Consider the following 26,403-nt stretch of genomic DNA (forward strand, 5'->3'; position numbering starts at 1 on the left):
CAAGTGGCAAAAAAGACTGAGAACGTTGAGGAATGCTCATCAAACACTTATTTGGAACATCCCACAAGTGAAGAGGCTAATTCGGAAAAGGTGGGTGCCAGGATTGGGTATAAGAGCAGCTTCCATGAAATGCTCAGTCATTCACAAACAAGGACGGTGAGAGGGTCACCAATTTGTGAACAAATGCGTAAGCAAATTGTCCAACAGTTGAAGAACAACATTTCTCAACGAGCTATTGGAAGGAATTCAGGGATTTCCCCAAGTACGGTCCGTAATATCATCAAAAGGTTCAGAGAATCTGGAGAAATCATTGCAAGTAAGCGATGATATTATGGACCTTTGATCACTCAGGCGGTACTGCATCAAGAAGCGACATCAGTGTGTAAAGGATATCACCTCATGGGCTCAGGAACACTTCAGAAAACCACTGTCAGCAACTACAGTTTGTCGCAACAACTGTAAGTGCAAATTAAAACTCTATTATGCAAAGCGGAAGCCATTTATCAACAACACCCAGAAACGCCGCAGGCTTTGCTGGGTCCTGAGCTGATCTAAGATGGACTGATGTGTTCTGTGGTCTGACGAGTTCACATTTCAAATTGTTTTTGGCAACTTTGGACGCCGTGTCCTCCATAACAAAGAGGAAAAGAACCATCTGGATCAGGGGTCTCAAACTCAATTTACCTGGGGGCCACTGGATGCAGAAACTGTGTGAGGCTGGGCGGCGAGAAAAGATTTCTTAGAAAAATCTAACATGCAGTTTTTAATGAATTCACCTTCTTTGTATGGCTTTCCCGCCCTAGCAACATACTTGTCAACTCTCACGATCTTTCCGGGAAACACCCGAATATCAGTGCCCCTCCCGACAATCTCCCAGGGCAGTCATTCTCACGGATTTCACCCGGACAACAATATTAAGGGTGTGCCGTGATGGCCCTGTCTTTAACGTCCTTTACAACCTGCCGTCTCGTCCGCTTTTCCACCATACAAACAGTGTGCCGGCACAGTCACATATTTTATGAGGCTTCTGCAGACACACAGAAGTGACTGCAAGACATACTTGATCAACAGCCATACAGGTCACACTGAGGATGACCGTATAAACAACTTTAACACTGTTACAAATATGCGCCACACTGTGAACCCACACAAAATAAGACTGAAAAACACATTTTGGGAGAACATCTGCAATGTAACAGAACATAAACACAACATAACAAATACCCAGAATCCAATGCAGCCCTAACTCTGCTGGGCTACAATAGTGGGCGGGGTTGGGGGGAGGGGTGTATATTGTAGCCCGGAAGAGTTAGGGCTGCATTGGATTCTGGGTATTTGTTCTGTTGTGTTTATGTTGTGTTACGGTGTGGATGTTCTCCTAAAATGTGTTTGTCATTCTTGTTTTGTGTGGTTTCACAGTGTGGCGCATATTTGTAACAGTGTTAAAGTTGTTTAATACGGCCACCCTGTTGATCAACTATGTCTTGCAGTCACTTACTGCGTCTGCAGAAGCCAAATACAACATGTGGCTGAGCTGTCACGCTGTTGGTACAGGTTGTAGAGGACGCTAAAGGTAGTGCCTCCACGGTGCCCCCTTAATATTGATGTTTGGGTGAAATTCGGGGGAATGATTACCCCTGGAGGGGCACTGAAAATTGGCAGTCTCCCGGAAAAATCGAGGGTATGCAAGTATGGCGCTATTAAGCGTCATTCATATAAAACTTGCACCAACATTAAAATTTCACATCAAGGTGCGGGCCGCAAAATAATGTCTCGCGGGCTGCAATCGGCCCGTGGGCCGCGTGTTTGAGACTTTTGATCTGGATTGTTCTAGGCGAAAAGTTGAAAAACCAGCATTTGTGATGGTATGGGGGTGTATTAGTGCCCAAGGCATGGGTAACTTACACATCTGTGAAGGCACCATAAATGCTGAAAGGTACATTCAGGTTTTGGAGAAACATATGTTGCCCTTTTAAGCAAAAATGGGGAAGAATTCCACCTGAAAAACTTCAAAAATTGGTCTCCTCAGTTCCCAAACGTTCACTGAGTGTTTATTGTTAAAAGGAAAGGCCATGTAACACAGTGGTAAAAATGCCCCTGTGCCAACTTTGTGTTGCTGCCATTAAATTCTAAGTTAATGATTATTTGCAAAAAAAAATGTTTTTCTTAGTTAAAACATGAAATATCTATTCAATTGAATATAAGTTGAAAAGGTTTTGCAAATCATTGTATTCTGTTTTCATTTACCATTTACACAGCATGCCAACATTATTGGTTTTGGGTTATGTGTATGTAATCTCGCAATCTGCTCTGCATTGAGTATAAAAAAGCCTTTACCGAGAAGCTGAGCTGCGGGTAGTCAAACATGGCTCCCAGCCAGGAGAGGGCGGCGTCAGCAAAGGCCAGCAGTGCGAGGAAGACCAGGAGGTGGACCACCACGTTGACCACCAGGCCCACAGCGAAGGTGGCTCCACGGGAGGCAGCCTCCAGGAGGTTAGTGCTCCCCCTGGAGGACGCAACAGGCGTTACAGGTGTGTCACTTTCACCCAGGGAGATTTTCTTACTCTTCGATGTTGATGTCGCGACTCGAGTTCAGGCTGGGGGTCTCGGTTTCAGGCCAGAACACTTTGGAGATGGCCAGCGAGGCCGGGGCTGACATCAATGACGCGGTCAACAGGTGTGTCGCTTCCACCTTAACAAAGAACGAATGAACGAGTGATAATCACCACCTTACCTGTACATATTAGTATCTTTAAAAATATGCTTACTACCAATAAACTATATTGAAAGACATTTGTAATGATTTTTGGTTAAAAAATGTAGCTTTCAACAACTTTAAAGTAATTAAACATTTAGAAAACTAATTCTCGTAAGGGTTCAACGGCGACATCTGGCGTCCCAGGTGTGCCCCCCTCTGCCTGTACCCCTCGATGTCATTTAGCAGCCCAGTTTGGGTCCTTTCTCTTGAACCATATCCACCTGCTACTTCGCTCAGCAGCATCAGACAGCGATTTGACAGCCCGCCGGAAGGCCTGACCTCTCAGTCCCATTCCTTTCAGGAGCTTGGTTGTGGATGTAGCAATAAAACCTCAGCACCCGACTTCAACTGGTAGTACTCGGGCACGCCAGCCGCGCTGCTCTGCCTCGGCTGCTATGTCCGCATGCCTCAGATGCTTGCGCTCATATGCCTCACCAACTGCTGCCTCCCATGGTACAGTTAGTTCAACAATGAACACAATCTTCTGGGAGGTTGACCACAAGACCAGGTCCGGCCTGAAGCTAGTTGTAATGATTTCAGGCGGGAAGATGAGTTTCTGGTCCAAGTCAACCTGCATTTTCCAGTCCCGGGCAGAGTCCAGAAGGGTTGCCTCCACTCTTGCAGATGGTTTTGGTGGTAGTTGTCCTGCTCTTACAAACTGAGTGGTGATTGAGTGACTAGGGATTGGGGGAGAGAGGGCTTTGTTTTTATTTCTCCTTTCCTCCAGGGTGATCGCCAGTTGTCTTAAGACCTGGTTGTGCCTCCAGGTGTAGCGACCTTGAGACAAACTGAATTTACAGCCAGTGAGGATGTGACTGAGTGTTGCAGGGGTTTGACAGAGTGCACAAGAAGGATCTTCTCCAAACCATTGGTTCAAGTTTTTGGGTGTGGGAAGAACATCATAGGTGGCTCTGATGATGAAGCTGATTTGGCTCCCTTCCATTTCCCAAAGATCCTTCCATGTGAGCTTACGATGCTCCAGGTTTTCCCAGCTAGTCCACTGTCCCTGTTTGGATTGTGCCACTGCTGTTGCACATCTGTCTGCCTCCTCTTGTTGTCGAACCTGATCAACCACTAGCTTCCTCCTCTGGGCTGATGTTGCCTTGTGCCATGTGGGTCGACTAGCCCCAAGTCCAAACCCACCTCTTCCGTGCTGCACTTGTCCTACAATGTCTCCATGCCTGAGAGCAGATTTGGCTTGTTTCACAGCCTCAGATGGGATCCATTTCCTCCCGGTTACCAGTCTGGGAGCAACCGCTCGGATCACCTCATCTTGAGACTCAGTCAGTGTCATGCTCAGCCTCACCTTGGTGCATTTAAACTCCTCCATGAGGCTAGAGATGGGCAGTTCCAGGGCACCATGACCATATAGGCCGATGTTACTGAGGCACCGTGGAAGGCCAAGCCACTTCTTGATGTATGCACTGACTGTTCTCTCCAGCTTCTCGACTTTGGACATGGGGATCTCGTAGACTGTTAGTGGCCACATCAAACGGGGGAGCAATCCAAGCTGTAGACACCACAGTTTCAACTTGCCAGGAAGTAAGGTCTTGTCAATGCGGACAAGGCCTTTGATGGTTTCTTCCCTCAGCTGATTGCTCTGGTCCGAGTCTTTGAGACTTGCGTTGTACAATCGCCCTAGACTCTTGACTGGCAGCTCTGACACCAACGGAATGGAAGTACCCTCGATGTAGTACCTCTGGTCTGTGAGTTTCCCCTTGACAATAGATATGCTCCTGGACTTGCTGGGTTTAAACTTCATCCGTGCCCATGTAATGTTGGCATGAAGCTTTGCCAGCAGATGTTTAGTGCATGCAACGGTTGAGGTCAAGGTGGTCATGTCGTCCATGTAGGCACGGATGGGAGGTAGACGCTCCATTAACAACATACATGTTAATGTTGAATTATAATTTCACTCAATGAATGAAAAAAGGTAGATTATATTGGTAATATATTAAAAATAGTAATCATACAAATATTAAATAGCTATATACACATGCATTAATAAATACAATGTAAGAATAAAATGTAATCAAAAAAAAAAAATCAATAACAAAGCACACTACTGTGTTCTACGATATATAAAGGTATTTATATATATATATAAAGAAAAAAAATTATATAAAAAGCAAAATATACATATAAAGGTATTTTAAAAGTATTTCAAAGTCAGAATAATAATGACGCCAATTAAGTAGCCTTAAAAGGGACCCATGACATGTAACAATAACAATATAAATGTTGTAATGTGGGATGACTTTTTGGCACATTAATATATCTTGAACTACACTTTATACTGTATACATTAAATAATAGATATAATATAAAAAAAATACTTCTAAAAAAATATACCAAACAGTTGATAAAGTTACAAATGTGCACTACAGTGTGTTGCAACATTTTAGGGTGAGGATTAATACTCAAAAGTGGCCAAAATAAGTAGCCTTGAAATATATAATAAATATAAATATATGTATTTGTAATTTAATGTAATTAAAGCAGATTCCATTGGCAAATTATTATTACATGTTTAAATATTAATTATACAAATAGTATCATGTTATAGTATGTATACATTAATCATTTAAAATATGTTTTGTCATATTATGTTACATTACATTATTTTATATTGTAATATAACATTTTAAGTATACATACACACAAAATATTATGAAAAAAAAAGCCAAACTGTTGATAAAATTACTAAAGTACACTATAGTGTATTAAAAATATTTTAGGGTAAGACATTTCTAATTTGTAATATAAGTCATTGAGGCCACATAATCAGCCTGGAAAGGACATATGGACAGTTACAATAATATATTTTTTAACTAAATATAATGAAAGAAAGGGGGAAAAGTTCATTACATTGGCACACAATAAGTATTTATTATTATCAATTACAAATATTCCAAATTGTAAAAATAAGTTTACATATTAATATAAATTATTAATGTCAATTTCTAAAATTTCATCAATATATAGGTTATGTAGTGTCACACCAATATTATATATTTGACTATTAAAACATAGTTACAGAAAGTTTAAAGTAAATATTGTAAACTTATTTTTTAAAGGAATAAAATAAATAAAATCGTTTATTATTTATTAATATACATTATTATGTAAATATCTAAAATTGTATCAATACAACCTATATATTGTCACACCAATATTATACATTTGACTGTTAAAAATAGTTGCAGAAAGTTAAAAGTAAATATTGTAAACTTGTTTTTTAAAAGAATAAAAATAATAAAATCCTTTTTCATTTATTAATAGAAATTATTTGAATGTAAATATCTAAAATTGTATCAATATAACTTATATATTGTCACACCAATATTATACATTTGACTGTTAAGAATAGTTGCAGAAAGTTAAAAGTAAATATTGTAAACATATTTTTTAAAGGAATACAAATAGTAAAATCATTTATTATTTATAAATATGTAAATATCAAAAATTGTATCAATATAACCCTTATATTGTAACACAAATATTATACATTTGACTTTTAAAAAATAGTTACAAAAAGTTTAAAGTAAATATTTTAAACTGATTTTTTAAAGGAATAAAATAAATACAATTGTTTATTATTCATCAATATAAATTATTTTAATGGAAATATCTAAAATTGTATCAATATAACCTATATATTGTCACACCAACATTATACATTTGACTGTTAAAAATAGTTGCAGAAAGTTAAAAGTAAATATTGTAAACTTATTTTTTAAAGGAATAAAAATAGTAAAATCGTTTATCATTTATCAATATACATTATTTGAATGTAAATATCAAAAATTTTATCAATACAACCTATATATTGTCACACCAATATTATACATTTGACTGTTAAAAAATAGTTACAAAAAGTTTTAAGTAAATATTTTAAACTTATTTTTTGAAGGAATAAAATAAACACAATTGTTTATTATTCATCAATATAAATTATTTTAATGGAAATATCTAAAATTGTATCAATATAACCTATATTTTGTCACACTAATATTATACATTTGACTGTTAAAAATAGTTGCAGAAAGTTAAAAGTAAATATTGTAAACTTATTTTTTAAAGGAATAAAAATAATAAAATCCTTTTTCATTTATTAATATAAATTATTTGAATGTAAACACATAAAATTGTATCAATATAACCTATATATTGTCACACATACATTTGACTATTAAAAAATAGATACAGAAGGTTAAAAGTAAATATTATAAACCTATTTTTAAAAGAATAAAAATAATAAAATCCTTTTTTATTTATTAATATAAATTATTTTAATGTAAATATCTAAAATTATATCAATACAACCTATATATTATCACACCGGTATTATACATTTGGCTACTAAAATTAGTTACAGAAACTTAAAAGTAAATATTGTAAACTTATTTTTTAAAAGAATAAAAAATATTAAGTCCTTTATTTTTTTTTAATATAAATTATTTGAATGTAAATATCTGAAATTGTTTCAATGTAACCTATATATTGTCACACCAATATTATACATTTGACTATAAAAAAATAGTTACAGAAAGTCAAAAGTAAATATTGTAAACCTATTTTTTAAAGGAATAAAAATAATAAAATCCTTTATTATTTATTAATATAAATTATTTGAATGTAAATATCTAAAATTGTATCAATATAACCTATATATTGTCACACCAATATTATACATTTGACTGTTAAAAGTAGTTGCAGAAAGTTAAAAGTAAATATTGTAAACCTATTTCTTCTAAAGGAATAAAATCATTTAACAAGATATGTTGTTAAAGTCACAAAACAGCACTACAATGTACAGTAATATATTTTCTCAAATATATTAATAAATGCCTAATAAAGTGACAAAATCTACTAATAATCATTGATTAAGCAATGTAAAAGTTAAAGTACCAATAATTGTCACACACACACAAGGTGTGGCGAAATTATTCTCTGCATATGACCCGTCCCCCTTGATCACGCCCTGGGAGGTGAGGGGAGCAGTGAGCAGCAGCGGTGGCTGCACCCAGGCATCATTTTTGGTGATTTAACCCCCAATTCCAACCCTTGATGCTGAGTGCCAAGCAGGGAAGTAATGGGTCCCATTTTTATCGTATTTGGTATGACTCGGCTGGGGTTTAAACTCACGACCTACCGATCTAGGGGCGGACACACTAACCACTAGGTAGAAGTAGCAATAAAAAATATGATAGACACATAGTCTTCCTCACCCCAAAGGAGATGTAGACCGCCAAAATGGTGCCGGCTATGCTGGCAAAGCCTGTCGTCAGTATGGCGTGGATCTCGGAGAGCGTGAGCTCAGCGACGTACGGCCGGATTAAAAGAGGAGTTTCAGTCTGGCGGGAAAAAAAGAAACGTTGATTGGACCATTCACACTTGTGTCATGTTACGGATTATTTATGCTTTCTATTGGCGATTATTGTTGTCATGGCGCCACACCTGGCCCAAGAAAATGTTTCCAGCTGCAGCCATTGATTCCGCTGGCGATGTTCCCATGGTAACCTGCATTAAGAATCCAATCTGAGGACGAAAAGAAACAACAGGAAGCCGAATAGGAACTGGCTTGGACATTCTTTGTGTGTGCGCCACTTCCTTCTTCCTCACGTGATTTGCAATTGCATCCTCTTCCTCACCTTGCAAACCAACCACTGCATGAAGCCCAGGTGGTAGAGCATGGAGATGACAGAGCTCAGGAAAATAAGCACAGGCATTACCTGGCGTGGGGGGTGAGGGGCGTAAAAAAATAAACTTGACTTTGTTGACCACATGTACAGTGAAGTTGATCATGCACGTACTTTGAAAATAAAGAAGTGGTCCTGGTAACTTTCTCCAAAGATGAAGCGAGCTCCAACGTCTGAGTAGGACATGAAAATCTGCATGGAGGACATTTGAATTACTTGTTTGGTTAGTCTACACCGGTGCAACCCTTGGACGCATTCTCGCTCTTGGTTGCTTTGTTGGATCCGCTCCTGTGTCTACGCCAGCAGACGATGGCGCAGAATACCGCAGAGGCCACCGCAGTGTATATGTTTTTGGCTGATATATATATACACACACACACATATATATATATACATACATATACATAATTAATTAGTTTTAGGCAAATTGAATATATATATATATATATATATATATATATATATATATATATATATGTATGTATGTACGTATATATATATATATATATATATACATACATACATATATATATATATATATATATATATATATATATATATGTATATATATATATATATATATATATATATATATATATTTTTTTTTTTAGGCAAGGCAAGTTAATTTAAAGGCAATTCAAAGTGCTGTACAGAAAATCACATCAAAGTAATCATAAAAGTAATCAGAATCCAAATTAAACACATTATATAAAATCATCATAAAAACTATTATAATTAAAAAAGAGTTTGAATAAAATATTTTCAATTGTCAAATGCACAATTTAACAAAAGTGTTTTCAGCTTGGATTTGAACATTGCCATCATTGAAGCCTGTCTCACATATTCAGGAAGACTTCCAGCTTTTAGGAGCATAAAAACGAAACACAGTCCCACCATGTTTGGTCCTGACTCTGGGCAACAGCAGGAGACCACTCCCTGAGCTTCTCAGAGCCCGAGATGGTTCGCATGTCTCTAACATGTTAGAGATGTGTTCTGGCACAAGACCATGGAAAGACTTGTACACAAGCAGAGGTGTTTTAAAGTCCATTCTCTGGGCAAAAGGAAGCCAGTACAGTGACTTAAGCACTAGACTAATATGGTAGTATTTCCTGGTTCTAGTCAGCACTCGAGCAGCAGTTTAGGTAGAAAACATGCATCAAATTAGATTCAAGTTTGATTAACATAAATATAAAAATTGTTTCACATCAATAAGACATTTTTGTTTTGTAATTAGGGCTCGAAATAGACTACTGGGGCAGAAATAATGGGGCAGATTACTGGGGCGGCCCTGGGATTATCTGAACTGCCTAATGTTGTGTGCGTGTGTTCTCACGTACTTCTACATGTTTGCCGAGCCATTCCAATGCTTTTAACCCCAGCGAGGTCCTTAGAATGAGCAGTCCAAAGACAAACTGTAGTCCAAGTCCACAAAACAACGCTTGCCAGGACCACTAGAAGACACACACACACACACACACACACACACACACACACACACACACACACACACACACACACACACACACACACACACACACACACACACACACACACACACACACACACACACACACACACACATATTATTGACAAAGAATCGAAACAGACTTCTCAATTAATCCTTTGCATCCATGACACTTCCTGACAATGTTATACACCCTGCGAGCACCAACCCCCGCCCCCTGCCCTGAGGTGGGCGGTTGAGGTGGGCGGGGTTAGGAGCGCGGGGTGTATAACATAGTCAGGAATTGTCATGGATGCAAAGGATTCTGGGTACTTGTTGTGTTGCGTTCATGTTGTGTTACTGTGAGGATTTTCTCCCGAAATGGGTTTGTCATTCTTCTTTTGTGTGGTTTCACAATGTGGCGCTTATTAGTAGGAGTGTTAAAGTTGTTTATATCACAACCATCTGTGTACTCTGTGTCACCCAGTATGCCTTCCAGTCGTGTGCGCGCATCTGCTGAAGCCTCTCACAACGTGTTGCTGGACTGGCAAGCAGTTTGTACATACTGTATTGTAGAAGGTGTTTAAGGCAATGGCTTCATAGCATGCCGTTATTCTTGTCATCTGGGTGACCACCAGCAGATATTGACGAGAATAGTTGCGGCTCCCATTGACTTCCTCATTGTATATATATATATATGTGACCAGTGGTCTTTTCCTCTGCGTTGTGTGTGATTTACGGAAGACGACCGACACCATGGGTTTCTCCACTGCACTTTACTGATAATACAGAATACAATTATCATCAAAAACTTTGTACCATCGTCAAGCCCCTCTCCCGTTATCGTAGACAAAAAGGGAAGTTGGAGGGCGTGTCCAACGCATATAAAAAGACAGGTGTCACAGTAATTATTGCAGTAGGAGGGACAACGAGACAATGGTTCCACATTGACAAAACATCAAACAATATTCAGGTATTTACATGTAACTTACATATTTTGTGTAATTATAACAATAATAAAACATTACAAAATACATTATTTACAAGACGTAATTGACCCTGTTACACCTATATATATTTATACTTATATATATATGTATATATATATATATATTTTAGTAGGATAAAAACAAACAATTCAGGACCCCTTGGACTATACAGCTATTGTTTCCCATACATTCATTCATATGTGGCGGATCTCGTACCCTGAACGGATGCTTGGAGAAGACCAACATGATCAAGATGAGGACCAGCAACCCCAAAAAGGACACAAGGTGTCTCGGTCCTCGCTTGGCCGTGTCCACTGCCAGCCAACACGCCATGGCCACCGCCACACACGCGTGCATCACCCTGGAAGGCAAACAGAATCCTGATGGGACCGGCCACGGCATTAGGTACACCTGCATCATGACATACACGGTCAGCAGCAGCAGTAGTCAAGACTTCAAACGTGGTGGCTGTGAATGTAAGCAGGTGCTTGTTGCTAGGCAGAAATTCTGTCTCTTGCTCAAATATGAATATCACGTAACTGTTTGCTAGGCTAATGGAGGCAGACAGATTTGCTGCCGCACACGGCAGAGAAAGGACAAGGAGAACTGGCATGAAGAGATGAAAACATCAGGCATCCGATTAACACTTTCTGCCGGTGTTTTGTTTTGTTTGTATTTGCCGGGTCAAATTTCCGTCCCCATTTATTGCGTTTTTATTGGTCATACATTTTGCTTCGCTGAAAGTTTTATTAATCACAAATACTGCCTCGGTTTGCATTTGGACAAATTTACCACGAGGGGCTTGCAAAAGTTTAGATCAGGGGTCACCAGCGCGGTGCCCGCAGGCACCAGGTAGCCCGTAAGGACCAGATGAGTAGCCCGCTGGCCTGTTCTAAAAATAGCTCAAATAGCAGCACTTACCAGTGAGCTGGCTCCATTTTTTAAATTGTATTTATTTAGTAGCAAGCTGGTCTCGCTTTACTCGACATTTTTAATTCTAAAAGAGACAAAGCTCAAATAGAATTTGAAAATCCAAGAAAAATATTTTAAAGACTTGTTCTTCCCTAAATAAATTCATTTATTTTTTTTACGTTACTTCTTATAACTTTCAGAAAGACAATTTTAGACAAAAAAATACAACCTTAAAAATGATTTTAGGATTTTTAAACACATATACCTTTTTACCTTTTAAATTCCTTCCTCTTCTTTCCTGACAATTTAAATCAATGTTCAAGTATATTTATTTTTTTTATTGTAAAGAATAATAAATACATTTTAATTTAATTCTTCATTTTAGCTTCTTTTTTTCGATGAAGAATATTTGTGAAATATTTATTCAAACTTATTATGATTAAAATTAAAAAAATATATTCTGGCAAATCTAGAAAATCTGTAGAATCAAATTTAAATCTTATTTCAAAGTCTTTTGAATTTCTTTAAAAAAAAAAATTCTGGAAAATCTAGATGTTTTTGTTAGAAATTTAGCTTGATCCAATTTGTTATATATTCTAACAAGGTGCAGATTGGATTTTAACCTATTTAAAACATATCATCAAAAATATATATTTATTGTGAGAAATCATTAAGATGATCAGTGTATCCAAAAAGATAAATATCATTAAATATTAATAATAACATAGAGTTAAAGGTAAATTGAGCAATTTGGCTATTTCTGGCAATTTATATAAGTGTGTATCAAACTGGTAGCCCTTTGCATTAATCAGTACCCAAGAAGTAGTTCTTGGTTTCAAAAAGGTTTGTGACCCCAGGTTTAGATGCATGAAGGAAAGAAGAAAGTGAATGAAATGTTTATAACTGAATACATTTACACATGAATAAAACTTTTTTTTCTTTTGTATTATTTTTAATGAATTAAGTAACGTTTATGTCACCCTTTTTCCAAATCACAATATAGAATGTGAGGTATAACAGGATAATGCATACATCTATCATTTGTTTTCAAAACGCTTACAAAAAAGTGGGACCTCAAAAATGTATTGTGGGACCCCATTTTTATGACTTAATGGGGTCCCTGGGACCCCATTTTGAAAATTCCTAGCACCAACCCTGCAGTATGTATGTATACAGTGTAAAGTATTTTTTGTTTTTTTTTACATTTTTATAAGATTAATGTTTGTGAATAATGTTACTGCTTTGCACTACCATGCACAAACACTGCAAAAACTGAAATCTAAGTAAGATGAAATATCTCAAATAAGGGTGATATTTGCTTATTTTCTGTCTGATAAGATATTTCTTCTAGCTAAGCAGATTTTATGTTAGAGTGTTTTACTTCTTTAAGGGTTTTGGTCCTAAATTATCTCAGTAAGATATTACAGCTTGTTGCTGAGATTTTATGACCTATATTGAGTGAAACATGCTTGAAAGTAGAATATCAACTGTTGCAAAGCTGTGTCATAAACACTCACAAGTATAAAACTGATTTTTCAAAGTAATAATTTCTTATTTCAAGCATGTAAAAAAAATCATGACTTTGACACAAGTGTGTCTCATATTAAAACATCCATCCATCCATTTCTACCGCTTACTCCCTTTTGGGGTCGCGGGGGGCGCTGGCGCCTATCTCAGCTACAATCGGGCGTAAGGCGGGGTACACCCTGGACAAGTCGCCACCTCATCACAGGGCCAACACAGATAGACAGACAACATTCACACTCACATTCACACGCTAGGGCCAATTTAGTGTTGCCAATCAACCTATCCCCAGGTGCATGTCTTTGGAAGTAGGAGGATGCCGGAGTACCCGGAGGGAACCCATGACAGCCAAATGGACTTTGCTGTTTTATTTTCAACAAAACAATAGAACATACGTACTCATATAGTAGTACATTTATTAGTGGGAATGTTAGGGTTATATATAAACATGTATATAGTTCAAGGGTGGACCCCGAGATGCAGAGAATGGAGGCAAGGCTAGCGATAGTAACAAAATCAAATATTTAATAAGTCAAAATGGTAACTAAGGAAGATGGGGAAAACGTGCACACCATGGGAAATATAACAAAGGTAGTCTCTCTCAGAGAATGGCAGGGAAAAGGCCAGGACGCACACAGCGTGGCAAAACTAGTCCTCAAAACAAGGAGGCTAGAAAAATCAAAAACACAACGAGGTCAAAATACATGAATATATGAGAGCAACATACCAGGGGAGCTGAATACAAAAAGGACATGTCAGAGCGGAGTTCAGGAACAATAGTCGGCAGGGACCAGCTGGCGGTGAAGCGCTTAAATACTACCGGGAAGTGATTGGCAGCAGGTGTGTCTAGTTGAGGGCAAATAGACTGGGGAAAAAACTGACAAACCAGATAAGGAGGCAGGGAGAATACAACAAACACAACAGGGAATATACTTATTCGAAGGTATTTTTGGTTTCATTGAGGTTAGCTAATTTTACTTGTTTTGGAAAGTCTTGACAAGCCACATTTTATTGTTTTATTAGCAGATAATTTTGCTTAGTTCAAATAAAATACCGCTAATTTTTGTATTTTTTTTTCTTATTTTTGAACACTAATATTTTGCACTGCACTATTTTTAAAATTTTAAAATATTATAAACTATTTGCAATTAACTCATTTTTCATTTTGTAAGCCTCATATTTCAACTTTGCACATTTGAGTGGATAGGGAGGTTTTTTCACCACAACGTCATCTGCTGGATGCAATGAGGAACTAACACAACTGCTACTTGGATTAAAAATGTATGTTGCATTGTCTTCTTATTAACTATGATTATTATTAATAATCAATCTCTCACCATCGGATCCTGTGTCTGCTGACGAGCTCTCTGACAGGAAGAAGTGCCTCCATCGCCCAGTCGCCATAGCGCCCAATCATCCAATCCCAAAACAGGAAGAAGAGAACCACCAAGGTGAGGACCAACAGGACCATGGCCCGATGGAAGTTCAGCACGCAAGCTGCAATCACTGTGGCAACCCAGGCTGAAACAATAATAATAATAATAATAATAATAATTAATGATGAGAATAAGGCAGGGTCCTTGAGGGTGCATGAGAGTTTGCTCAACCAGTCTACATGTGCTTTGTGGACTTGGAGAAGGCATTCGATTGTGTCCCTCGGGAAGTCCTGTGGGGAGTGCTCAGAGAGTATGGGGTATCGGACTGTCTTATTGTGGCGGTCCGCTCCCTGTATGATCAGTGTCAGAGCTTGGGCCGCATTGCCGGCAGTAAGTCGGACACGTTTCCAGTGAGGGTTGGACTCCGCCAAGGCTGTCCTTTGTCACCGATTCTGTTTATAACTTTAATGGACAGAATTTCTAGGCGCAGTCAGGGTCTTGAGGGTATCTTGTTTGGTGGCTGCAGGATTAGGTCTCTGCCTTTTGCAGATGATGTGGTCCTGATGGCTTCATCTGGCCAAGTTCTTCAGCTCTCAATGGATCGGTTTGCATGGCGAGTGTGAAGCGACTGGGATGGGAATCAGCACCTTCAAGTCCGAGTCCTTGGTTCTCGCCCGGAAAAGTGTGGAGTGCCATCTCCGGGTTGGGGAGGAGATCTTGGCCCAAGTGGAGGAGTTCAAGTACCTCGGAGTCTTGTTCACGAGTAGGGGAAGAGTGGATCGTGAGATCGACAGGTGGATCGGTGCGGTGTCTTCAGTAATGCGGACGCTGTATCGATCCGTTGTGGTGAAGAAGGAGCTGAGCCGGAAGGCAAATCTCTCAATTTACCGGTCGATCTACGTTCCCATCCTTACCTCGGTCATGAGCTTTGGGTTATGACCGAAAGGACAAGATAACGGGTAAAAGCGGCCGAAATGAGCTTCCTCCGCCGGGTGGCGGGGCTCTCCCTTAGAGATAGGGGGAGAAGTTCTGTCATCCGGGAGGAGCTCAAAGTAAAGCCGCTGCTCCTCCACATCGAGAGGAGCCAGATGAGGTGGTTCGGGCATCTGGTCAGGATACCACCCGAGCACGTCCAACCGGTAGGAGGCCACGGAGAAGACCCAGGACACTTTGGGAAGACTATGTCTCTTGGTTGGCCTGGGAATGCCTCAGGATCCCACGGGAGGAGCTGGACAAAGTGGCTGGGTAGAGGGAAGACTGGGCTTCCCTGCTTAGGCTGCTGCCCCCGCGACCCGACCTCGGATAAGCGGAAGAAGATGGATGGATGGTTGAAAATAAAATGCATTAAACAACATTATGAACAAAGTGAGCATGTTATATTCATCAGGGCAGACTCAGTAAAATGATGAAAATAATTTCAACAATAAGTTCATTTAGCAATAGTTCGACTCACATGTTGCTATGAATATCTTCATAACCAGCAGGAATGTCTCTCTGTGTTGTCCTAAAAATCTTTCGAAGGACTCCATTTTCTGTAGCAGCAGACTAAAGACGGACAGGACATGTGAGACTTCATAGAAGTATGCATATTTTATATGCAGTAGCTACACTGTGAGCATATGTGTACCTGCATAACTGAAAGCAGGTCAAACCACCCATTTTAAGCTTAAGAGCCTCAAAACGCACTAAAATACTGCATACTGCATACAACTAAATATAAAAAAACAACTTGGACGAGACTTGATAAATAAATAAATAAATGGGTTGTACTTGTATAGCGCTTTTCTACCTTCAAGGTACTCAAAGCGCTTTGTGACATTACTTCCACATTTACCCATTCACACACTGATGGAGGGAGCTGCCATGCAAGGCGCCAACCAGCACCCATCAGGAGCAAGAGTGAAGTGTCTTGCTCAGGACACAACGAGGTTGGTACTAGGTGGGATTTGAACCAGGGACCCTCGGGTTGCGCACGGCCACTCTCCCACTGCGCCACGCCGTCAACAAACATGGAATGTGTTGACCAATTAAATACATAACATTTTAGTGTATATTCTATTAAAAAAAAAATGCATTGGTGAGCCAACCAAAATAGACCCCTGCCCTATTTTTGGTCCCGACCCTGTTGAACGAGACCCAAAACAAGAGTTGCAACAAAAAATTGATTATGATATATTTGCTTTAGTGTGTGAGCATTTTGCGTTTTCTAAAAAAGCATATGCCTTAACAATATTAAACTTTTCTCAACAAACTGAAAAAGTGGCTTAAGGATAATCAAAAGTGTGAGCACCAGAACTGGATGTAGTGTGGACAAATGGGGCCAATTATTTCCTATGTGTTTTTCTTTTTGTACTTGTCTTAATCCTTTTGTATGAGTTTTACGCTTTTCTCACTTTTTTTTAAAAAGCCTAACCAGGGACAAGGGTCGCAAATTAGCCTGTGGCTAGAAACACTAAATGGTCCATCCATCCATCCATTTTCTACCGCTTATTCCCTTTCGGGGCCGCGGGGGGCGCTGGCGCCTAGGGACCATCTAGTGTGTGAATGTGAGTGTGAATGTTGTCTGTCTATCTGTGTTGGCCCTGCGATGAGGTGGCGACTTGTCCAGGGTGTACCCCGCCTTCCGCCCGATTGTAGCTGGGATAGGCACCAGCGCCCCCCGCGATCCCAAAAGGGAATAAGCGGTAGAAAATGGATGGATGGATGGATGGATAGAATTCTTATGTACTTTGACATCGGTTACCTGCGGGTAGCAATGTTTAATTGTACTGTCCCTGTCAAATAAATACATAAATAAATACAAATAAAAACAAAAAATGTTTAATTCGACACTTAATTAGTTTTAACATCTTTGTTTTTGTTGTTGCCGTTTGCAGTGTATGTGGATGCAATAAAAGTGTATAAATGCACTATAAAAGTAACTGTGAAACATTTTTTATCTGTACTTATCTGTACTGTGCTTCCTAATTTTTGACTTTACCATGAAAAATAATGATTTTATTTCTTCACAAATGTGTTTTTTTATTTGTTACATATTTGTGTTACCCCTTATTTAAACTCTACTTTTGATTTGTATTACTTTTAATACAAAAAGCAACTTAAATAAAAGTCACACTTGTCACTAAGTCCTGTTACCCTAACACAGGGGTAGGGAACCCATCGCTCTCGAGCCAGATGGGGCTCTTTTGATGAGTACATCTGGCTCTCAGATAAATCTTAGCTGACATTGCTTAACACAATAAGTAATGAATAATTCTGCTAGTAACCAATTTTTGATTGATTGATGGATTGAAACTTGTATTAGTAGATTGCACAGTACAGTACATATTCCGTACAATTGACCACTAAATGGTAACACCATAATAAGTTTTTCAACTTGTTTAGGTCGGGGTCCACATAAATCAATTCATGGCACGTGTTAAAGTGTTAAAAACTACGTTGAAAATATAAAACATTCTCATGCATTTTAATCCGTCCATCCGTTTTGCTACCCCACCAGTTCAAGAAGTCGCATTAAGAAGTATAATATTTATTATTGGTTAGCCTCAGAATAACAATGTTCTTAAAAAGAATAAGGGACTTATTATACTCTAAAAATGTAGGTCTTACTTAAAAATGCACACATTTTGTTGTGTTCAGTGGTAACAAATATTATATGGCTCTCACAGAAATACATTTTACATACATGGTCCACAGGAAGTTGCATTAATCAGATCAGAAAATCCCAAAGTAATTTTATACATTTATAATTTTGTATTTTTGAGTTTGTACTTTAACCGAGGAGTTAATCTCAGCCCAGTCCTATTACTTAAAAAGATAAAAGTATTTACTTTAAAACTGCATTTTTTTCTGGAATAACTGCAATGTGATTGTCAACATGCTATTATCATAAATCCTGTGGTTACATTTGATGTACTCCTAAGCTAAAACTCACTTTGCCAAAAGAAACTTGCAAAAGTACAGCAAATAAATGAATTTGCTTGATTTGTGATATAAGAATTGTCAGGATTACAGAAATGTAATTGTTTTAATTTTCATTATAAATGGCCAATTCATTCTTAATAAAAAGAATACATGATGGGGACATGTGTAATGATTAATAATGTCACAATTATACAAAATAGTTGTCTGGATAATTGTATCTAAGTTATCACAAAACTTTGTGTTGCCATGAGTTCCGGGCGAGAGGACAAAAGCTGTATTTGATCCTGCCAAGCAAAATGCTTGTAAAACTCCACTATGTAGGATGGGAAGCGACATGAGAGTGTCGGTTTCTTTGATGTATTGTAATCACAGGAAGATTTTGTTTTTACACAAGATCCACAAAGCGGAGAGGAAGCAAGACCTGACTATCCTACAGGCACCTTTTCTCTGAACTGTTTTGTGACCAAAGGCAGCGGCTGTTTACAACCCCATTCCTCCAGAAAGGGAAGGAAGCTGTTGCCATGTAATCAGGGAAAGTCCAAATAAAAGAGGACTCGTACAATTTTTCGCAAGAGCGTGGTGGAACACTGTACACGAGTACAGCCCGGACATTTCTCCTCAATTGAGCCAAATTTAATTCTGTCTCTGTTTAATTCCTGGATTCTTTGTCTGTTTAATAGCTGTCATCGGTGTTTGAACCTGACAATAGGTTTTTTTGTATTTTTTGTATTTTATTTTAGCTTGTATAAATTAATCATTGTTTTAAAATTACACATATGTAAAAACATAAACACATACATAAGTACAAACACATCCTTAGTTTTTTTTATTGATTGTATTTCACTTGTTTTTAGTGTGTTTTTTTTCTCGTTATTCTTATTATCCATGTTTATTATGTGACAAATGTATTTTTCAGTGTATTTTTTTTTCTACGTTGTTGTCTTTGTTATATTATCTGCCTTTTTTTAATGTATCGTAATAAGTATTTTGTAGAGCACTTTGGTCAACTGGTTATTTTTAAAGTGCTTTACAAATACAGTTGGATTGGATCCCACCAAAAACGTAAAATAATAATTAAGGATTGCTGGTCCATTGGTTATTTTAAAGTACTTTACAAATAAAGTTGGATAGGATCCTACCAAAAAAGTAAAATAAATAAAAATAAATAAAGGATTGCTGGTACATTGGTTATTTTGAAGTACTTTAAAAATAAAGTTGGATTGGATCCTACCAAAAAAGTAAAATAATAATGAAGGACTGCTGGTACATTGGTTATTTTAAAGTACTTTACAAATAAAGTTGGATTGGATCCTACCAAAAAATTAAAAAAAATAAAAATAAATAAAGGATTGTTGATCCATTGGTCATTTTTAAAGTGTGTTACAAATAAAGCTGGATTGGATTGTACCAACAAAAAAAATAACTAAACAAAAATAAAAATAAATAAAGAACTGCATCCTACCTAAAAAAAAATAACTACAACAAAGGGCAAAAAAACCTCAAAGGATTGTAAAATATATATATATATATATATTAAATTTTTGGGGGAAAAACCCCCCCAAAAAACATTGGTGCCTACATTAAAAAATATCATTATTATATATTTTTTTTAAAATCAACATAGACAAAGTTACCAACATATTAGAAACAGCTCTGGCAGTACAGTGTGGGTACACCCTCCTGCAAGCTATACAGTACATCCACTATAAAAAAAAGTCAAACAAAAATATCTTATACTTTACATATATTATGTAAATATTACGTATGTATGTTATATTTTATATTGCTTTTAGTCTATTTCATACCTGCATTGTCCTCTCCATCTTTCCCATCATTTGTAACTGAGCTACTGTGTGGAACCATTTCCCTTGTGGATCATCAAAGTTTGTTTAAGTCTAAGTTTGTCAAAGTCTAAAAGTACATTTTGAAATCCAAAAGGGAGAGAGGAGCGCTTGTGTGGGACCTCATGAATTGGGCAGGGGCACCTAAATAAGTTTCAGGTGAGTATAGTATGTACAGTTACAGTATGTTTAAGAGTACAAGTCCGAAAAAAAGACACACAAACTGTATTTGTGTCTGTATGTCGTTTTTTCAACATCTTCTGAAACTTCTGAATCCACGTCGATGTACACCTCCTCCTGTTATGCAAACACACACACACACACACACACACACACACACACACACGCACACACACACACACACACACACACACACACACACACGCACACACACACACACACACACACACACACACACAGCCTCAGGTAAGACGTTTAAAAAGTTAAAGAGTCTATATTGACACGGGGGGTTTAAGAGACTTGCACTACTTCCACAGATATTGACACAAACGTTATAGACAAACAGTACAGAACACAACTTAGGCCTGAAACTCCATTTCTTTAATTTAGCTCTTTTTTTAAAGCAAACAAAGCATCAAGTTGAAGAAAAAGCAAAAATGTACAAACGTAAAAATTAACTTTTCAAAAAAATAGAGTATCTCAGCTGCAATCAGGCGGAAGGCGGCGTACACTCTGGACAAGTTGCCTCCTGGCACCAGCGCCCCCCACCACCCCAAAGGGAATAAGAAGGGAATAAGCGGTAAAAAATGGATGGATGGAAAAATATAGCCGAGAAAAGTGTTCTTACCTCAGCCGCGAAAGCTTTGTTGTGTTGTTCGCTCTTTGGCCTCAGTTCCATCATTTTCTCTCTGCTCTGGTGACAGCACAGGCAGGAGAGGCGGGGCCACGCCAAGCTTTAAAGGCACACCTGTCAGCTCCGCCTTCCATGTGGGCTCCACCCCCTTTTCATTCATTGAACTCCTGCGTTCGTTTTCGTTCCCTTGCTTACTGCGACGAGCTGAATGGCAAAGGTCAAATGAATGAATGAATGAAGCGATCGCACACTGGGACAATGGTCGCACACCCAGACGTCAACGTTGGTGGACTGAAAAAACGCAAATACTAACTGGTCCATTGCCAAACAAAGTAGAAACTGATCCAATTAAAAGTAATTCTTAGGAAAATCCAACTTTATTTTGCCAGGGTATGGTAAAGCCCTTGTCTAACAATAGAAGGCTAAACTAGCTACACAACAACTCGATCCAACAGTTTGTAAATTAGGTTAGATTTTTTTTTTTTTATCTTCAGGATTTATGCAGATTCCAGAGCCGCATGGGCAGGTGCCGGCGGTTGAGAGGAGTTGGTTTTGCTGGATAGGTCCCCTTTAAGAGACTGCTCAAACCAAGCGTGTATAAGTACAAAGGAGAAGTCTGATTAATGTCTTAAACCAGGGGTCCCCAAACCCAGCTCGAGGTTTCTTTGGTTTATCCGTTATACAGTGCTCAATACCGGGGTAGAGCGGAATATACGTTAGGTCAGGAAAAAAACACAGAGGCTATATCATCCCTACAAGCCTGTTTTGCAGGTTTCCCTCCTCGGCAGAGGATTTACATATATATTTTGAAATTATAATTATTTTCTACTGATTGTTATTCTCTGTGTCTCCTAGCCGATCCGGCAAATCATATTGCTTAAAAATGCATTTTCCCATCGATAAGGTGACATCATCGCGCTTGTTATACAGTGCTCAATCAGAATCAGAATCAGAAATACTTTATTGATCCCCGAGGGGAAATTAACATTTTCTGCACAATCCCATTCAAGATCAGACGAACATTACAGGGAGACAGAACAGGATCAAACATTACAGGGACACAGAACAGGATCGCTGACGGGTCTGCCAACTTCCGGCGCCCCTTACAAAAAAGGTAAGATACAGGTAAACAATACCGGGGTAGGGCTAAATATACGTTAGGTCAGGAAAAAACACATATTTCATCCCTACAAGCCTATTTTTCAGGTTTCCTTGCTCTTCAGGGGATTGTATATACTTCAATAAAATCCCTTGAAGAGCAACGAAACCTGCAAAACAGGTCAGGTAAAAAACGCAGAGGCTATTTCATCCCGACAAGCCTGTTTCATAGGTATCCCTGGCCTTCAGGGGATTTGATTGAAGAGCAGGGAAACGTATATATATATGTATGAATGTATATATATATATATATATATATATATATATATATATATATGTATATATATATATGATATGTATATATATATACATATATATATATATATATATATATATATATGTATATATAAATGCATATGTATATATATATATATTATTATACTTTTTGAAAATTAGGTATCATTTATCTCATTAAGCGAATCATAACTGACTAAACTGTTTATCAGGAGAACTGTTGTATTGCAAAATCGTTTTATGAAAGGAGAACGAAGTGAACACATGTGTAATTAGTAGTTGCTATTAAGTGAAAAGGGGATAGGATTAAATAAGATTTGCTTTTCCCTCCTACTTTTCGGACATGTTGCAAAGAGAAAGAGAAAGGATGCATACATGTTCGAAATAAACTTCAACCAACAAACCAATGGGTGGACAAAATACACGCAGAAGCAATCTAACTATCAACCACTAGAGAGCAGCGTTTGTTAACTTCTCTCATAAGCATGAACAGGTGAGTGCAGGTTCACGTCAGTTCACGTTCAAATATAAAGTGTACTTCAATGCATTAAGTATTTCAATAGTGTATAGAGTGTGTATGCTTTAAATATATGTCATTAATAAATAAATATCAATAAATAAGTTCATGATGCAGAGTTATAAAATATGATTACAAAGTGTATGATTATAAAACCTCCTGGGGAGAATGTATATGTATTTTATTGTGTTGCAAAGCGGAACAAGTGTTGAGATGTTGCGCATCCACGGACAATAAACATGAGGGAACAAGCAGGACAGGAAAGAAGTATGAGTACTTTATCGTCAGATTGTAAGTTTATTCATTGATTTGTGCAAAACTCTAAACAAGTCTTTGTTAGAACCTCTTTTCTTTACAGGCAGCCGACGAGGTATTGTGTTTTTTGTGGTTTAATTACTTTCCTAGTGTTTATTGATGCAAAACCCTGGACCCAGACTTAAACTAGTTGGAAAACTTATTCGGGTGTTACCTTTTAGTGGTCAATTGTACGGAATATGTACTTAGCTGTGCAATCTACTAATAAAAGTTTCAATCAACCAATAAATCAATCAATCAGTCTGATGTACGGTATTGAACTGTATTGTCTAAGTCAGTGGTCCCAAAACCACGGCCCACGGGCCGGATCCGGCCCGCCAACGTCCAAGATCCGGCCCACGGGAAGTCCCGAGTAAAAAAAATAAAATGTAAACAATTTTAACCTTTTTTTAAAAATTATTATCTCGTATAATCTGTCCTTTCTAATCAATTTTCTGCTGCTTGTTACTCTCGGTGTCTTCTAGCCGCTCAGACAAATGATCCATCCATCCATCCATTTCTACCGCTTATTCCCTTTTGGGGTGGCGGGGGGCGCTGGTGCCTATCTCAGTTACAATTGTCTAAAAATACATTTTCACGATAACGTGACATCATCGCGCCGCTGTGTCAGGCGAGTGCGAGGCAAATGCGCTCTCTTTCAGTCAAGTAGTGCGCAAGGGATATATATGTATATATATATATATATATATATATATATATATATATATATATATATATATGTATACTCTAGGTCAGGAAAAAACACAGAGGCTATTTCATCCCTACAAGCCAGTTTCATCGGTTTCCCCGCTCTTCAGGGGATTTTATAAAATAGCCTCTGTGTTTTTTCCTGACCTAACGTATATTCCACTCGACCCCGGTATTGAACACTGTAAAACGGATAAACCACAGTAACCTCGACTTTCTACATATATATATATATATACACATATATATTTATATATATATATACATACATATATATATACGTGTATATATATATATATATATTTATATATATATATATATATATATATATATATATATATATATATATATGTATATATATATATATATATATATATATATATATATATATATATATATATATATATATATATATATATATATATATATATATATAGGGGATCTTATAAAATAGCCTCTGTATTTTTTCCTGACCTAACGTACCCCGGTATTGAGCACTGTATAATGGATAAACCCCAGTAGCCTCGACTATATATTTATATATATACCGTATTTCCTTGAATAGCCGCCGGGGCGCTTATTAATTTAAAACCTCTTCTCACTCCTGCGCTTATTCAAAGCATGCGGTAAAAGTAAGCAGGCGCTATTAATTTTAAAACCCCTTCTCACCCCTGCGGTTACCAATGGCATGCAGTAAAAAATTGAGTGGGATAAAAAAAATAATAATAAAAAAAATTAATTATTCTGCGTCCGCGGCTCGGTGGTTGGGGACCACTGCTCTACAGCATGTCATCGCGCCCACTTTTACACCATGCTGCCTGCGTGCTGGCCGGACGCATGCATTTCGCTGCTTCTTAAACGAGATTCCAATGCATACTTGGTCAACAGCCATACCTTTTACTCTGATGTTTGTTATATAAACAACTTTAAAGGCCTATTGAAACCCACTACTACCCACCACGCAGTCTGATAGTTTATACATCAATGATGAAATATTAACGTTGCAACACATGCGAATATTGCTCTTTTAGTTGACTAAATTACAATTTTAAATTTCCCGGGAGTTTTGTCTTGGAAACGTCATGTAATGATGACGTGTACGCAAGACGTTACGCGTTTTTAGGAAGTATGAGCGCTACGCACACACGTCTGCTTTAACGGCATAATTACACAGTATTTTGGAGATCTGTGTTGCTGAATCTTTTGCAATTTGTTCAATTAATATTGGAGAAGTCACAGTAGAAAGATGGAGTTGGGAAGCTTTAGCAATTAGCCACACAAACACACGGTGATTCCTTGTTTAAAATTCCTGGAGGTGAAACTTTACTATGGATCACAGCGCGGTCAAGCAGACATAGATCCCAACCGAATGTCGACCAGGAGGTTTCGGTGAGAAAATTGTGGTTAAAAAGTTGCCACTTACCGGACATCAGCTGAAATTGTGTCGTCCGTACAGCTGCCGTCGACACCCGTGAGACATGGCGTCAAGACACCCGTGGACAATCCCCTCCGACTATCAGGTAACATTAAACTCACTAAAACACTCGCAACACAATAGAAAGATAAGGGATTTCCCAGAATTATCCTAGTAAATGTGTTTAAAAACATCGGAATACGTCCCAATGCTATGGCGTTTTTTTTTTTTAACTCTTTTTTTTTTTTTTTTTCTAGTCCATCGCTATCAATATCTTGAAATACAAATCTTTCATCTTCGCTCAAATTAATGGGAAAATTGACATTTTCTCGGTCCGAATAACTGTTTTTGTTGGAGGCTCCCATTAAAATCAATGTGCATACGTGAGGAGCCCCCACACTTGCGACGTCAGCGTCTGTGACTTCCGGTAAAGGGGAGGCATTTTCAGGAAGTACCAAAAGTGGCAAACTTTATCGTTGATTTTCTTTACTAAATCCTTACAGCAAAAATATGGCAATATCGCAAAATGATCAAGTATGACACATACAATGGACCTGCCAGCGAGTGTATGGTGTAGCCAGGAGTCGTGGATGCATTGCATTCTGGGTAGGTGTTGTGTTGCGTTTGTGATGTGTTGCAGGGCCGATGTTCTCCAGAAGTGTGTTTGTCATAGTTTAATGTGGGTTCGCGGAGTGTGGCACGTATTGGTAGGAGTGTTGAAGTTTTATATCACAACCATTAGTGTGATCTGTATGGCTGTGTAGCCAGGAGTCGTGGATGCATTGCATTCTGGA

General features: G+C 37.9%; 1 protein-coding gene across 1 annotated transcript in view; it reads right to left on the minus strand.

The window, feature by feature from the left end:
* The window catches only part of LOC133553394 (solute carrier family 28 member 3-like), a 37,656-nt gene extending 11,647 nt beyond the window's left edge, over positions 1–26,009 (minus strand). The window contains exons 1-13 of the mRNA XM_061901540.1: positions 25,619–26,009; positions 21,279–21,488; positions 20,691–20,767; positions 16,159–16,250; positions 14,667–14,850; positions 11,110–11,254; positions 9,798–9,911; positions 8,575–8,652; positions 8,413–8,493; positions 8,219–8,299; positions 7,990–8,115; positions 2,565–2,692; positions 2,338–2,506 (exon numbers count right to left, since the gene is read on the minus strand). Coding sequence (XP_061757524.1) covers positions 2,338–2,506; positions 2,565–2,692; positions 7,990–8,115; positions 8,219–8,299; positions 8,413–8,493; positions 8,575–8,652; positions 9,798–9,911; positions 11,110–11,254; positions 14,667–14,850; positions 16,159–16,250; positions 20,691–20,767; positions 21,279–21,332 — 1,329 coding nt within the window. The 5' untranslated portion in view covers positions 21,333–21,488; positions 25,619–26,009. The remainder of the gene's footprint in view (positions 1–2,337; positions 2,507–2,564; positions 2,693–7,989; positions 8,116–8,218; positions 8,300–8,412; positions 8,494–8,574; positions 8,653–9,797; positions 9,912–11,109; positions 11,255–14,666; positions 14,851–16,158; positions 16,251–20,690; positions 20,768–21,278; positions 21,489–25,618) is intronic.
* Between the last annotated feature and the right edge of the window lie 394 nt (positions 26,010–26,403).

This window comes from Nerophis ophidion, linkage group LG01, assembly GCF_033978795.1.
Source record: "Nerophis ophidion isolate RoL-2023_Sa linkage group LG01, RoL_Noph_v1.0, whole genome shotgun sequence".
Taxonomy (NCBI): Eukaryota; Metazoa; Chordata; class Actinopteri; order Syngnathiformes; family Syngnathidae; genus Nerophis; species Nerophis ophidion.